General features: G+C 38.0%; 3 protein-coding genes across 8 annotated transcripts; 2 read left to right on the forward strand and 1 right to left on the reverse strand.

Annotated features, from left to right (window-relative positions):
* The first annotated feature begins 51 nt into the window (after window positions 1–51).
* LOC116055418 (deoxyribonuclease-2-beta-like) lies at window positions 52–4,542 on the forward strand. 3 transcript variants are annotated; one of them, XR_004898858.1, is made up of 9 exons: window positions 52–305; window positions 461–604; window positions 2,395–2,492; window positions 2,587–2,749; window positions 2,831–2,912; window positions 3,007–3,165; window positions 3,253–3,444; window positions 3,701–4,233; window positions 4,288–4,542. XR_004898858.1 is itself a non-coding variant. In XM_031307409.2 (8 exons), the coding sequence occupies exons 2-8, from the start codon at window positions 587–589 to the stop codon at window positions 4,075–4,077; spliced, it is 1,089 nt and encodes a 362-aa protein (XP_031163269.1). In that variant the 5' UTR covers window positions 52–305; window positions 461–586; the 3' UTR covers window positions 4,078–4,542. The 3 variants fall into 3 exon arrangements, 2 of the variants coding, with proteins under 2 accessions (XP_031163269.1, XP_031163270.1); XM_031307409.2 differs by having other exon boundaries at window positions 3,701–4,542; XM_031307410.2 differs by lacking the exon at window positions 52–305 and having other exon boundaries at window positions 465–604; window positions 2,395–2,484; window positions 3,701–4,542.
* A 779-nt stretch (window positions 4,543–5,321) lies between these two features.
* rpf1 (ribosome production factor 1 homolog) lies at window positions 5,322–13,650 on the forward strand. 2 transcript variants are annotated; one of them, XM_036007265.1, is made up of 10 exons: window positions 5,322–5,661; window positions 6,508–6,564; window positions 6,678–6,758; window positions 6,860–6,955; window positions 10,347–10,500; window positions 10,806–10,888; window positions 11,991–12,172; window positions 12,299–12,425; window positions 12,721–12,792; window positions 12,947–13,650. In XM_036007265.1, the coding sequence occupies exons 1-9, from the start codon at window positions 5,422–5,424 to the stop codon at window positions 12,760–12,762; spliced, it is 1,062 nt and encodes a 353-aa protein (XP_035863158.1). In that variant the 5' UTR covers window positions 5,322–5,421; the 3' UTR covers window positions 12,763–12,792; window positions 12,947–13,650. The 2 variants fall into 2 exon arrangements, with proteins under 2 accessions (XP_035863158.1, XP_031163070.2); XM_031307210.2 differs by having other exon boundaries at window positions 5,323–5,661; window positions 12,721–13,650.
* LOC116055305 (guanine nucleotide-binding protein G(I)/G(S)/G(O) subunit gamma-5) lies at window positions 13,460–15,417 on the reverse strand. Of its 3 annotated transcripts, none has more exons than XM_036007266.1 (3): window positions 15,197–15,417; window positions 14,918–15,065; window positions 13,460–13,749 (listed from the first exon to the last, which is right to left on the reverse strand). In XM_036007266.1, exons 1-2 carry the CDS (start codon window positions 15,275–15,277, stop codon window positions 14,940–14,942), a joined length of 207 nt encoding a protein of 68 aa, XP_035863159.1. In that variant the 5' UTR covers window positions 15,278–15,417; the 3' UTR covers window positions 13,460–13,749; window positions 14,918–14,939. The 3 variants fall into 3 exon arrangements, with proteins under 3 accessions (XP_035863159.1, XP_031163073.1, XP_031163072.1); XM_031307213.2 differs by having other exon boundaries at window positions 14,901–15,065; XM_031307212.2 differs by having other exon boundaries at window positions 14,922–15,065; window positions 15,197–15,410.
* Between the last annotated feature and the right edge of the window lie 103 nt (window positions 15,418–15,520).

Consider the following 15,520-nt stretch of genomic DNA (forward strand, 5'->3'; position numbering starts at 1 on the left):
ACTTGTTTTGACTTGTTCTGTTGGTTGCTCTCAGGGTTTTCTTTTATCTGTCGTAATGCCCTAGAAGTGCCAAATGGTTGCCGTAATTCAGATTGTGTCACACGATTTGTCAATTCACATTTCACTTTCATAATGACTATTCTTTCTTAGAAATATTCAAAATGGTTTCTTGAATCCTCAAAATGTATTGATACACTAATTTTAAGATCACGTCCATACAGTAGTTAATTCTTATTGGATGTAGAACGTCTTTCAAAAGCTTTATGCTTGAGCTATGGTGGTAGTGTTCAGTTTGAAGAGTATCTTATCAGTGTCATTCTGTCCATATTTATTAAAACAGCCTGTCAAACTACTGTATTTAAAAGGCAGATAAACCCTTACATTGTTCCAGCTTATCAACAGGTAGATCAACATTCTGGTGTTAGGCACAAAATCAATGATGTGTCATTGATCTACAATGATGTGTCTGAGCAAGGAACAAGGAACAAGGAAGCAGATGAAATGTGAAAGATGTGGGTGTCAGTTTGGTCTAACTGAAATATCACAGCTTTGTAAAACTGAGATGCACAGTTGACTGTGAAAAGAAATGACGATGGCTAGATACGTAAGTAAAATGTTTACATGTTTAAAAATGATGCTAAAAATAATAATAGTTGAAATTTAAAATATAATCTGCAAAACATATAATGAGCTTTATGTCTTTTAGATGTATTCTTAGGTATGTCAAAATATTTAGCAAGTAGAATAAAAAGTTTAAATATATATTTCCTGTTTTCGGACCTAGAAGTGTATCAGTATCAGAAATAGTTGTATTTACATGTTACAGTGTAAGGAGCCCATTATATTAAAATGTTAACTGTTGTTTTGACTTGTCACTACTCTTGAAAATGGTACTAGTTGTGTTGCACAACTGGATGATTTAATCTTGTAGGTCCAGGAAGTTGCTTTATTAAAAATAACTCTTACAGCCTTTAGATAACTCACCAACACTCCTCCAAAAGCATAGTTGAAATTCTTAGAAGAGCTTTGAAATGAATTGTAATACTGTATATCATAATCCCATAGTTACAATTCTCCATTTAAAAAGTTAAGTTCCAAAATAATTTTATAGAAATCTGTTATACAGATGTATAACAAATCTCCAACACCATCATCAAAAAACAAATGACCAAATATCTTTTTAAAGAATGGTGTTCATTTGTCCGGGAGAGTTCAGAGACTTGTGCAGTGCAATCTGTACCAGGAAGCTTTGAGGCTGTTCTGTGGGCTTGGGGTTGCCTAAAACCTTGCTGACACTTACGCTATCATCTGTGTTACAGTTGTGTAATTTTCCGGGTGTGTAAAAAATGTATACCAGATCTGCCAAATTGCTCTATTAAAATGGCATCCAATCTTTGGGCATTAAAGTTCATTCTTGACTTTATGCATAGAAATTTGACAATACATTTTTCAACTCAAGGTCCAATTACTAACTATTTCTGGAGCTTTCAGCCACACTTCAGCCTTCACCAATAAATGGAGTTTGCTCCATTGACATGGAATTGGTTCAGTTGTCATCATTTGACTTAGTATTGAACTTCGGTCACATCATGCATCCTCACAACGGTTCGTCTGATAACTTAGGAAAAAAGTTATGCACAAGTTTTCCTACAAATGTTCAGCAACACGAGTGCGCCTGCAGCGCAGAACCTGTTTAGGCAACAAAACAGCTTGGTTAGGTTTAGGAAAGATTGTGGTTTGGGTTCAAATAAATACGTTTGTTACGTAACTTACATACGTGGCATTAAAGTACACAAGTTACGTAACAAAAGAAATAAGTTAGCATTGTCTTTTGCATTCCCACAGAACACAGTGGTCTCCTGAGTGAAAATCCTGTGTTTGTTTGATCATCCATCAATCCATCCATCTTTGTCGCTCTTTATACATCGCATGATTTCCAGAGGCACCCTTGCACACCCTGGTTCACGATTGTGTGGGATATACAGTATACTAATTAAATAGTGCATTACTTTTCATAGGTATAAGTACAAACAGTGAATCTGCAACCCTGTCTTGGAATGAGAACCGCCTGAATCATGACGGGTGTCATGTAACTCCTGTCTCTGCTCAAAGATATTGAAAGCTCTGGATATTTATATAGATAATCAACTTTTAGATCAATATGATTTTTATAATGACATTTTGTAGTAATCATACTCTTAATCAAAATCAGGATGTATTTGTCCATCATTTGTCTAAAATTCAAGAAAATTGCTAATTTCTCATACAACCCCAATGACTTGCTACTTTTTCAGAAAATGTAACATGTATTAAAAGTAATCAACTGGTGATTAATCTGTGACAATATGACTCCTGTACTTGTAATTCTCTCATGATTATATGTGATTGTTTTAGAGGACAATGATGAAATTCCTCATCAATGTTGGGATCCTTTTCCAAGGGTGTGATTCAGATGTGAAATGCAGGGATGACAAAGGAAAAGAGGTGGACTGGTTTGTGGGCATTTTGAGTTGTAGCAATTTATAATAATTTCACCTATTCTCTGTCAGCTGAATATGTAATATAATATACTTATCTCTGTATTAGGTATATTCTATACAAGTTGCCCCATGTGAAGGGTGACGGTTTGTCATATCTGTACATGGATGAGAGCACCAACGGATGGAAAGTCAGCAAAGAGACAATCAACAGTAAATCTAGCACTCTGGCGAACACTCTGAACCCTCTTCTTGACTTCTACGACAGAAAGGTGACGTGTAAGGACGTGTTTCTGTCTTGCAAAGCACAGTATTTCATCAGTACACTGATTACGTTTTCTGTTTTGTTGCAGATTGAAGGCTTTGGATACATGCTCTATAATGATCAACCTCCAAAACCATATGCTGCTTCTGCATCATATGGCCACAGTAAAGGTGGGTGCAGCAATGTTCCACTTTATTGCATTCAAATATATTATAATGTAACAAAGTTCTGTTTCTGTTGTTTTCTCTGTTTTACTTCCTAAAGGAGTTGTGATGTTGGACAAAAAATCTGGAGTTTGGCTTTCACACAGTACACCAAAATTTCCAACATATCGCAGTAAAGACTTCTGGCCAGACAGTGGAACCGCTAATGCTCAAACATTTATGTGCGTGACTTACTCCTATAATCACTTCAAAGAAATAGGTAAGTTAATGCCTGTTATATTCCTGCCTTGTTATGAAAGTTATTTGCATTGTAATTTGCAGTTAAAACTTCAATTTCAATTCTCAGGATTGCAGCTGAAGTACATCCATGCTTATTCATATGACTTTGACATCCCGACAACCTTTCGCAAAGAGCTGCAATGTGTTGCACAGCGAAGCTGCCTACCAAAGAAGGAACCCTGGTTTCGTGTAACGATGCTGACTTCAATGAAAGGACATAATTTCTCTAGCTTTGTGAAATACAACCGTTTTCGGGATGGTGAGTGTTTGAAATCAATCAATCAATCAATAAAATTTCATTTTAGGTTGATGATAACCTGACAAGTTTTTTACAGAGCAAAATTAGGAACAGTTTTACAATAGTACATACTAGTTTACAATTCTCTTTGTCTATTGTGATGTAGTTTTCTTTTAGTATGTATAAAATGTTCTCCCCAATGTCCATTTGTACAGGGGTTACTCTTAATTTTCATAGATAACAGTATTTTGTTTTGTTGTTCCCCATACTATTGTAGATCTTTACTCTGGCCTTATTGTGAACCATTTGAAGCAGGATCTCTACATTAAGAGCTGGGGAAAGATGCGTGACCCTCTGCCTTCTAACTGCAGCACAGACATCCCTCATCATGTGTATAATGTGAAGAAAGTAAAGCTCCTAAAGGGGAAGCCCTTCAGTGATACTGTTGATCACTCCAAGTGGTGTGTAACTTCTGGTGGTGGCTGGACCTGCATAGCTGATATGAACAGGGAAGAGAGTCAGATGAAAAGAGCTGGAGGAGCAATATGCACAGATAATGTTGCTGTTGGGAAGGCTTTCTATGCACTGATCACACAGTATGAACCATGTGAGCATGACCTTCCACATTCTGAGGCTCAACACAGAGAGCTTTAAAGGCACAGCCCTTTATGGAAATGTAAGGAAAAGTATAGCTGATCTCCAAAAAAAGTATAAGAAAAGACTGGAGCCTGATATCACTTATAATAACACTAACTACGCCATTACATATCCAGACTTAAAATTGTTGGTTGCAAGCTTGACGTTTTGCACAATGTGTTGGTGTATATTAATCCCAATTAATATATATTAAAATATTAGTCTTTTGTGTTTTGTATTATGCATTTTTATCAATGAAAAACTGCAGTGTTTTTATTTTGAAAAACATGCATTAAGCATTTGTCTATACAATCAGGATACTAGATTTCCAGATGAAATAAATTGAACTGAATGATTAGATCAATATTAAATTGCAAATTCTATGTTGCTGCAGGTGTTTGGACAGATGACCAAAAACACGACTCCAAGTAAATGCTAATGTTGCTTGTAGAAGCAGGTTGTGTCAATAAACAATTAATGCCATATCAGCTTATAATATGACTAATAATATGTCAATGTTGTGTTCACAACTTGTTTCCGCTGCCCCCATGTGGCCAATAAAATCGTTATTGAAGATTTAAAGCTATAGTACATAGTTTCTGTCTCCCCCAAGAGGAGTTCTAAGTAATGACAACAAAACTGTCGCATCCACATGACACAAGCTTTCCGTGATCACACCACCCACACCCCTCCTCCATACAGTTGCTAGTAGCAAGCAGGACACGGAGGATAAAAAAAACAAAAAACCGATGGACTCTTAAGAAGAGGTCATTGTCTTCACTCGATTTTCTGCGCGTGAAAGTCGCCGGATGACACCATTTTATAAACATATCACTCACCATACTGAGAAATACAGAGAGAGTTTTGTGGAGCTGAAAGTCTTTGTATCAACTCATTAATGGACGTTCATTAATATAAAAAAGTTACACACTAAAGCTCGAAGCTGCCAAGTGCAGAGAAACTCCCCACCTTCAGCAGATTAATGAACTTATAGTATCAAACTCTACATACATTTTCAGTGCGGGTCAAACATCCAAGAGAAGTAGCAATAAGCCACTTGTTTGAGTTAAAGGGGGCTTTAACCATATTTGTCCTCCAGACATTGTCAGTCAGAGTCAGCACCCAAAACACATTATTGGAGGAACCTGTATTTTAACTTTAATAATGTATTATCTCTATTAAAATTCAAAGCTTTTTCTGAAGCTGTGTTGTAGTTACAGTTCTCCTCCTCGCCACTAAGTGTCCCCACATTTTTATCCACGACCACCACAGAAATTTCCGGTCCCCGGTCGTGAGCACACGAACAGGAAGCCAGCTCCACACACGTGAAATATTTTAGCCAAAACAGACGGCTGACATTAGATGGATATCACGGAGGTTCCCGTGAGTCAGGACAACAAAGGTAAGAAAAAGAAGAATAAGAAGGCAAAGAAGAAGAGTGTGAGTCAGGAGGGAAATGAAGAAAGCGGCGGAGTTGAGACGAAGGAGGAGAAGATGGAGAAGAGCGAGCCAGCCTTCCCCCCCACCTTCAGTGTGTCCGAAATCAAGAATAAACAGAGAAGACACCTCATGTTCATGAAACTCAAGCAGGAGAAAAGAAAGGTAAAGACATATAAATATCATAGCTAAGTTAAAGTCGTCATTGCAGGTAAACTACACTTAACTGCCAGTTTATTAGCTACACTAGCTAAAACTAATGCAGTCTGACACAGCAGTCCTGCTATAATCTCCCTTCATGTTAGGTAAAGCTCAGGTCTTTTCGAGAGGTGTTGATTCAACTTTTTGGTTTTAAAAATATGTATTTCTTTCTTATCAGTGGTGGAAGCTAACAAAGTACATTTGTAGTCTAAAACCTAACAATATTCAATTTACAATGATATACCAATGACTGAATAAAGCAGAGAATCCTCACATTTAAGAAACTGGAACCAAATTATATTTTGCATTTATTGACTTAAACGATTAATCGATCATCAAAATAGTTGCAGAGTGAGCAATCACATCGTTTTTAGAAGCTATCATCTTTGATTGTGGGAATTTGTGTTGATGATATTTTTACTATTATTTGGCATTTGAAGACTAAACTGCTAATCAATTACTTATGAAAAAAAGCTGCACTGCGGATGAATTGATAATTAAATAATTATTAATACTTGCAGCCCTTCTTGAATCAATGCCTTTCCAATTCCAGAATCATGATTCACTCAAACTGATGTCTTAAACTTGCTTTCTTGGTCTGACCAACAGCTCAATAATATTCAATTTAAATATAAATCGAGCAAGCAGCCCTTCTTGTTAACCTGCAACCAGAAATTGTTAATCATCACAGCTTATCCCGAAAAATGTTCTGATTAATTTATCAACTTTCAGCGCTACAGTAAATACAAGTTTCAAGCACACTTCGACTGGAATTTCAGTGTTCATATTTTTTCTGTCTTCATATTTCAGCAAAAGATGCAGATAAAGAAAAAGAAGAAAAAAGAAAGGGAAGCTTTAGGTGACAAGGTGAGTTTTTGGTTTTCTCTGTTTCCTCTTACACAGTTACATTTTACCATTAAACAGGGTTAAGGCATTAATATTGGTCATTCATTCTTTCATTTATTCTGTCACTTATGAAGGCACCGCCTAAAGAGGTCCCAAAGACGATAGAAAACCAGAGGGTGTACGATGAGACAACCGTTGACCCAGAAGATGAAGAGGTGTGGACCAAGTTTGGCTGAGCTTGTTCAAACGTCCTCAGTTTATATTTGTAATACATTTGAAAAATGTAAATGTGTATGTGTTTTCCTGTCATGTACAGATTGCATTTGACGAGGGAACTGATGAATTTTCTGCCTACTTCAACGGGTTGACAAACCCCAAAGTGCTCATCACAACATCAGACAGACCAAGAGGGGTGAGTGGCTGCTGCTCTGTATAATACATGTTCTTATTACTTTTTTATTACTTACCTTTTAATATTAGCTAGAACTGGGTGTTTTTATATATATATATATATATCTATATATATATATATATATATATAGATATATAGATATATATAGATATATATATAGATATATATATATAGATAGATAGATATAGTTCATTTCTAGGACTGCACGATTAATCTAATCGCAATCATGATCTCACTCTGTGCGATTACATAACCGCAAAAATTGTGTAATTTAGTTAAACAAAAAGGTATGTTGTTTGCGTGACACTCAAAAAAAAGTTTGCGTGACACTCTAGTTTCTGTGTGCACTGCAGCCTACATGTTGTTGCACCTTTTCTGTTTCACTGCAGTCACTGCACATGGTCGCTCGGATGCCTTTTGAGTATCAGTATACGGGTGTACTATAATTTTAGCGTCAGCTGATTTGATCATGGAGATCCAAGCGACGGCTGCCTTGACCGCAGTCCTGTTTCAGGCTCCCTGGACCGTGGTCTGGAAGCACAGGGGGGCCATTCCCTCCAGAGCCGATGCTCTTTCGGGGGTAACACCCTTCATTTTACCGGCAGTATTAACAGCAGACGAAGCCACCGTGTCTTGAGAAGCTTGTTGTTTTATTGTTCACTGTTAACTCACTTTACATCATCTTTGATGTCTCTTTTTCCTCTCGCTTTTCCCTCACACAGCCTTTACGCTAATGGCGTTTTTCCAATACATGGCACCTGCTCTGCTCGGCTCGACTCGACTCGGCCGCGGTGCCCCGTCCTCCATTTTCCATTGCAGATTTAGTACCGCCCAAGGGGGTAAGCTTCTCCTCGGACTGCGAACCTCCTGTTAGCATCCCATTGACTGCCATTCATTTTGACGTCACTTTGACAGAGAATAACTTTACTTCTGAAGAGTTTAAAGACTCTATTTGTCCATTGTTTATTTCTAAAGAAACACGACAATGTATAAAAGGCTCCATTACCTTGTACCTCACGTTATGGCTCCGTAGCAGACGTTTTTGTAAAAATAGGCTAACGATTGTGTCATAACCACGCGACTTACTGTCGCATAGTAGAGGAATAACCGTATAGTACAGGAGAAGTGTGCAGGCAGTTTCGACTTACATTAGCTGTTTAAGTGTAATTACTAATGTTAACTATCATTTTAGTTAGCAAAAATTAGCCTGTGCCTATGTTATCTCCTTACATATACCTACGCTCTCCGTCTCTGCAAGATTGGGAATGATTTGAGATTTCTCTTGGCACAGCTACCAGAAGACTTACAACTTTCAGACACGTTGCTCACGTCACATTTACGTCGTCTCTCTCAGTTGGAGGCTGCGCAGTAACGCTCAGCGCTCACCGGAAAAGTGCTTCTAACGGCCTTCACTGGTCTCCGTCCAGAGCAACGGGATCTGTTGGTCCATTCTTATATACAGTCTATTGTATCGCCTCAGGCTGGTTGTCATAGCGACGCCGCAGGAAATTGCCTTGACCTAACGCGACACACACACAGAACGTCGAAGGTGTGTTGTTTTTGATTCTCGGGATGTGGCTGTTGTCACAGCCAGAAGAAACATTTTATTTCAAAAGAAGCTGGAGGCAGCAAAAAAAAAAACACCGCTGGCTAAACTGTTTAAAAATGGTGGGTTTGTTCAGGACACCCCCGTCTGTCACTAGCAATGATGACGCAGTGATTAATGACGATTCTCTCTGACCAGTCAGTAGTCTGCAGGTTTTCACGTCACCTTTTGGTATCGCCTCAGCTCGCTTGGAACCTCGACGGAAGTGATACTAAAAAAAGTACCTGTTCTGCTAACAGGTACTTTTTTTAGTATCACTTCCGTACCAGGGACTTTTTTTCGTAATGGAAAACCAGAAAAGGCGAGTAGAGTCGAGTCGAGCAGGTACCACGTAATGGAAAAACGCCATAAGTTACTCTCACTCCGACATTGCTCGCTCTCCTTGCTTGCTTGACCACTGACGTCACTTACCCAACAGACCTGCCATTTTTGCTCTCGCTACTCTACCCTCGTAACAACGTCCACAAAGAATATGACCAGTCAGTCTGTTTAGGTAGTAGCGTGGATGGTCACATGAGTATCAGACGTGGGTTCAGAGGGGTTCAGACCATGCAGACTTCAAGAAGAGGTTGTACAAAGTATATTTTGTAACGTAATCATGACCTTCATTGTTTATAAGGGCATACAAAATGCATTATTTTAATGAGAATTTGTGTTTTTCTTATTAATTGATCTATTTATTTAATTTGTACTGTTGAGCAAAGTCTGTTTCGAAAATAGTTATTTTTTGTTATTAAATTTTTTAGCATTGGACATTTTTTGTTTATGTATTTTTTCTTATGCTTGTTTTTTTTTCTTATGCTTGTTTATGCTTTGTACATTTAAGTTGAGAAACACATTTCAAAATGTTAGTATTTTGTACATTCTCCTTGATAATCAAGCAAGTAGACTCATGATCCAATTCAGTTGCAATCGCAGTATGACTTTTTCTCTAAATCGTGCAGCCCTAGTAATTTCATATCTCAATAACAATATATATTATAATATCGCATGTTTGTTGGTAATTCAATAAATAAGTAGTCTATATGAAGTAACTACATAATAAACCCATTTTGGTATACTCCTTAAATAATGACAGTGAAAAGTACTATTTTATAAAGAACTTAAGTGCAAATTGAACATAACATGCAAGGATCAGAGTGTAATGCGGTGTCCACATGCGGAAATATTGTCGTAACATGGTTCGGCAGCTGGTTTTTTGACATCGCCATAGGTATATATATATATATATATATATATATAGACAATATGAAAAAATATATACAATAAACAATTTTATATTGTTTTGACGATATATATTGTCGCCCAGCCCTAAAATCAGCTATCGGCAAACATGCTCTTGGGGACATTGCTTTTGACCTTTTCAAATTATGATGATCCACTGGTAGATTTGGTAATACTTGAAGTAGTATGCACAATATATTCATTTTGATGCATATGAAATTTGAACACAAAGGAGAAGGCTACAATCTGAATTAGACTATCGAGGACAAGACAAGTGTTCTTTATTGGAGCCCCACTTAGTGGTTTGACCTGTTTTGTATAGTAGTTTTTACCTTTCTTGATTTAAAAAAAACAAGTCATTGTTTTCTGTCTTAGTCTGCGTTGTTTACAGTAAGTAATACAATGTTGAGGCCGTTTACCATTCAGTGTGTGCAATTGACGTTTTATATGTGCTGTATAAATTGTTCTGAGGTAGGAAATGTGAGTGTGCTGCGTCTTCTTACTCATTATTTTTCAAACACTGTTTAACACATCGATCGTTATCTGCTGTTTGTCTTGTAGAGGACGGTGAGGTTTTGTGAGCAGCTGGCCACAGTAATCCCAAACGCCCACGTGTACTACAGAAGAGGTTTGGCCCTGAAGAGGATCATTCCTCAGTGCATCGCCAGGAACTTCACCTACCTCATTGTCATCAACGAGGATCGCAAAGTGCCCAGTATCCTCAAAGGCAGCTGTTTCAGGAGAGGGATGGATGATACACAATGCTCTATACTGCTCTCCGTTATTTATTACATTGCTGTCATTGGGGTAATGACTGAGGGTTGTGATACTTTTTTACTGAGCTTTGAATCTCACCAACTTCAGAGACCACTTTTATTAGATGAAAGCTCAGTGATGTATATGAAAGTAGCAATACGTATCTAAATAAGTGGAATGACTCTAGACAAGGTGAGCTAGTCAAAGTTCTAGCTCACCCAGTCTGACCTTTTTAATGTTGACTCCCTTAACCGTGACTTTAAGATGGTTTGGTTCTCTGTCATCTCCCTGACGGGCCGACTGCACACTTCAAGATCAGTAGCGTCCGACTACGTAAGGAGATGAAGGCAAGTTGATAAACACAAACTCTATTCTCCGTTTCTGTTTTGATTAAAAGGGACATATGTCATGGCGTGATAATAATAATGGGTTTGTATTAGGGGTGTTGAAATTAATCAAATAATCGATGCATCGAATCGTGGACATGGACGGTGTTGCATCGATAATCGGCCGGGCCATAATCGATTATTTCTGTTTACAACCTAATGTATGCCTAACAACCTTTCTGTTTACTTATTCTGTTATGTTTTGCACATTCAGGAAGTGCCATGTGCTGTAGTTTTATCTATCCAATTTATTTAGTATGAGAGCACTGCAGAATGTTTTGTTTTTGAAGCTTGAAAAGCTATGAATTAAATATCCTATATATATATATATATATATATATATATATATATATATATATATATATATATATATATATATATATATATATATATATATATATATAAAAATGTATTTGACGCATCGAGATATCGAATCGCTGACATGATAATCGTAATCGAATCGGGAGATCAGTGAAGATTCACACCTCTAGTTTGTATAGCATCTCTAAAACTGAGTTTAGAAGAAGATAATGTACATAATGAATTAAGCCTAGCTTAACTCGCAGAATGGGAAGCTGGCTGAAACGGCTGTGTCTCGTTAAAAGTGAAACATGCCTTTTTTATAGAACTCCTAGACTGCCTTCTTGTTTACTTGTGGTGTTGTATCTTAAGTAGAAAAAATAAACTAGACACTGTGTCTAATAGAGCAATTTACAGCATGCAGCATCTGAGAAGTCCAATCTGGAAATGCCAACTTTGTAAACTACCAACTCAATTGATGCTTGAATGTATTGATGATTAGCTGTGAAGCTGTGTAGCATTCTAGTATTTTCCAAATTGTCTTATAGTCACATATCATAATTGTGTGTGTGTGTGTGTGTGTATATATATATATATATATATATATATATATATATACACACACACACACACACACACACACACACACACTCACACACACTCACACACACACACACACACACACACATATACAGCCACTGTTAAGCATCCCTAAGCTTAGCTGTGTGATCTCATCATAATCATAGTATTTTTCCTTGTGCAGAGAAGAGGCAAAGATCCAACTGAACACTCCCCAGAGGTGATCCTCAACAACTTCACCACACGCCTGGGCCACAGCATCGGCCGGCTGTTCGCTGCCCTCTTTCCACAAGACCCTCAGTTTGTGGGTCGACAGGTTGCCACCTTCCACAACCAGAGAGACTTTGTCTTTTTCAGATTCCACAGGTGAGTGTTTTAACTGTGAATTCTGACATGGTGCCTCGTAATATAACCCTCCCTTTTCGGAAACCTTTCGAGACAGTTTATCTTAAATGGAGATGGTCTAATAAACAATTATTTGGATCTCTGAAGGTACATCTTCAAGAATGAGAAGAAAGTTGGTATTCAAGAGCTCGGACCTCGCTTCACCCTCAAACTCCGCTCTCTACAGAAAGGCACATTCGACTCAAAGTTTGGCGAGTATGAGTGGGTCCTGAAGGTGAGTCTCTCAGTGCTTAAACTTTTCTTTAAGATGCCAGAAGAGCTGATGATGATGCAACTAATGGAGTCAGCACTTCAATAAGAGTAATTTGTTTTGTGCCATGCCACTTGCACATTGCATTGATGTTTGCGTACATGTGGTGGAGTAATTTGCTGCCAGGTTTGTCAGCCATTAATAAATGATTGCAATGCACTTGAGCAACATGTTAAAAATAAGTTTTAAATGTCACTCAAAATAGGAGTAATGTCCCAGGCTTTTTCTGTAAAGCTAAAAATACACTTTCTGTTTCCAGCGCCATGAGATGGATGCCTGCCGACGGAAGTTCCAGCTTTGAATACAAATAACAACCAGCTTTTTTGGTCAGGCAAGGACGACCTTGTTTATTATCTAAGATATTACTGCTGTTTGTGTCTTTGCACAAATGGACTTTAGAGTGGATATCCAGATTATTTGTGTAAACAGTTAACCCTTGTCCTTTCAACTTTATTTGATGTTCAACACCGATGACTGGATTTTAGGAGATCGCATTGCTGTAGATTCACATTCACCCTGAAAAATGACTTCTATAAAGCTGCATCTGCAATTCTTTCTGAAGACCAAGTGTGGGACACGAGCATGTAGCTGATTGCAAGGACGTTTACCCTCTGTTAGTTGGGAGACACCAGGAAGGAGACATGCAATTTTCAGGTTACTGGGATTCATGTAGAGCGCCTCCATCAGCCCTGCGAGTGTATGTGAAAGTTGTATTGGCAGATGTGTAGTTCCTTTTAAATTAATCTCCACAAACTGTATGAATGTAGCCCCGACATAAATCACAAAGTCATTGTCCCAGCCTGTCATGCATGCAGACATACACCTGTAAACCCTGGTCTGCAAATGACACAAGGAGCAGTGAATTAGTGTCTGGATAAAGGTAAATGGTTCACATTGCAGCTGCTTTTGTATTTGACAGGGCTTTTGAAATAATTATGGATGACTCATTGAACACATTTCTTAATGTAAATACTCATTTTAATAAAACATGTTGCAAGTTTAAAATGTGTAAATACCATTTATTCTCAATCAGGAATGAAAAATGTACAATACAATTCAAAAGGCCAACGTGTGTGTTGATATAAGTTAGTTACTTCTAAGCAAGTAGGATAATACTTGTATCATGCCAAATAAGCACCTGGAAATGTTTTCGTTTGAGATTTTACAAAGGCAAAAGTTTAAAAAAATTGTAGCTTGTCCCCAAATTCCTGAATGCTCCCGAGATGATTCCAGTCCACAGCACAGGTCCTGCAGCCTAGTTCCAACAAGGCACCACAATGTCCAAAACCTGCAGAAATGTTACAAGCATTAGCCAGACCTAATTAGCATTTCACTAAAGTTACTGCATTACAGTACACGTCATCTCTGAGTTCCAACAAGTTTGATTTAGAGTTTATGGTCTCTAACATTCTTGAGAGTGGAGCATAAAAAACAGCTACATGAAAATGAATGTTAGTTGCCCAAGATTTTTTCAAGTACTGAAGACAATGTGGCTGTAAATTATAACCTTATGTAAACATGAGGAAGGATTCTGGGGTGCATATGTTTTTACTTTCATCAAATAACAATGACTACTGGTACAAAAGCAGGTGCAAAACATGTTAAGCTTTTCAGAGATGCCTATTCTGGGCAGCAGAAGCTCAGTCCCTAGGGACTTGGCTTGGGACCGCCAGTTTAAGTCCCTAGACTGGTAACTGGAGAGGTGCTAGTTCACCTCCTGGCACTGCTGAGGTGCCCTTGAGCAAGGCACTGAACCCATAACTGCTCAGGGCGCCTGTAAATGGCCATCTCTGACATCTCTCCATTTGTGCTTGTAGTAGGTCCATGTATGTGTATTTCGGGCCTGTGTTTAATGTGTAATATCAACAGTGTATAAAAAAATAAAATAAAAAATGCTTAGGCATTATTAAAGTATGTATTCTTCTCAGAAACTTATTTTTAGGTTTTGTCTTTCCATAAAGACAGTGATGCTTGTAACTGGTTGCTAATTTGATAGTTAAGTGACTTGCCTAGAAAAACTACATGTTAAATTCCAAAATGGCCAAATATCGATGATAATAAATTAATTGAACTGTTAATTTCCTATTTTTCAAGTTCTTGAATGGGAGATCCACTTTATAATGTAATAATGTAACGCAGCCAAGCATTTGTGAAACCCATAACATTTTAGAGTCAAGATCCAAAACTTTCCAGATATGACATGGAATGTGTAAAAATTATGTACGTTAGTGTCGAATATTTTCAATAGGTGCAGCCATAAAAAAGACATGTCATCATAACCACAACACCATACTGAAAAAAGCTGACAAATATTAGTTAAGTGATTCGATACCCAATGCTGGTACGCGATGTGTTTTACAGTTAGGCTAAGTATTGTTGTGTTTGTACGCTAAAGTGAATAGGATTTTAAAGAACCCACATATAATGAAATTAACGGATCTTATTGGTAACGTTACTCACAGAGGCAGAGGGTCGTTGCTATAGGAAGGAGCAGACTTTCTGCGGTCTGAACGGGTTGTTGCTGGACGACATGCCGGTGAGCAGAGGGTCCTGCTGGGCGTTCTGTAGGCAAAACTGCTGCAGGTCCGCTGCGGCCTGGGACACCTGTGGGAAGCAACCGAGTCTTAGAAAGTTAGCGGCTGTTATGTAACCAGCAGTTCTGTATGAGAAGCGGATCCGTTGAGTGACTGAAGCTAGCAACAAATGAAACAACACGTCCTAAAAAGTAGCGTTACCTTAACCCTGTTTATGCCAGCTTCAAGGCGTAACTGTTGAACGATTTTCTTCATCGCTACGATGCTGGATGATCCTGACATTGCTGAGGTTTTGAGGCACTGTAGTCTTAATAACGACGAATGTAAAACTTCTACCAAAAACAATCGCTAGGTTTCTTCCTCATCATCGAGTTTCCGGTTTTTTAAAAGAGGGTCCGCCGCTGCCGCCTTCAAGGGATGTTCTCAAACTCAAATTATAATTTTGACTTCCCCCTAAAGTTATGACAACACGTACATGTTAATTAAAGCAGCCACTTTCAGTTAAAAATTAACTCAATTATGTAT

This window comes from Sander lucioperca, chromosome 11 (genome assembly GCF_008315115.2).
Source record: "Sander lucioperca isolate FBNREF2018 chromosome 11, SLUC_FBN_1.2, whole genome shotgun sequence".
Taxonomy (NCBI): Eukaryota; Metazoa; Chordata; class Actinopteri; order Perciformes; family Percidae; genus Sander; species Sander lucioperca.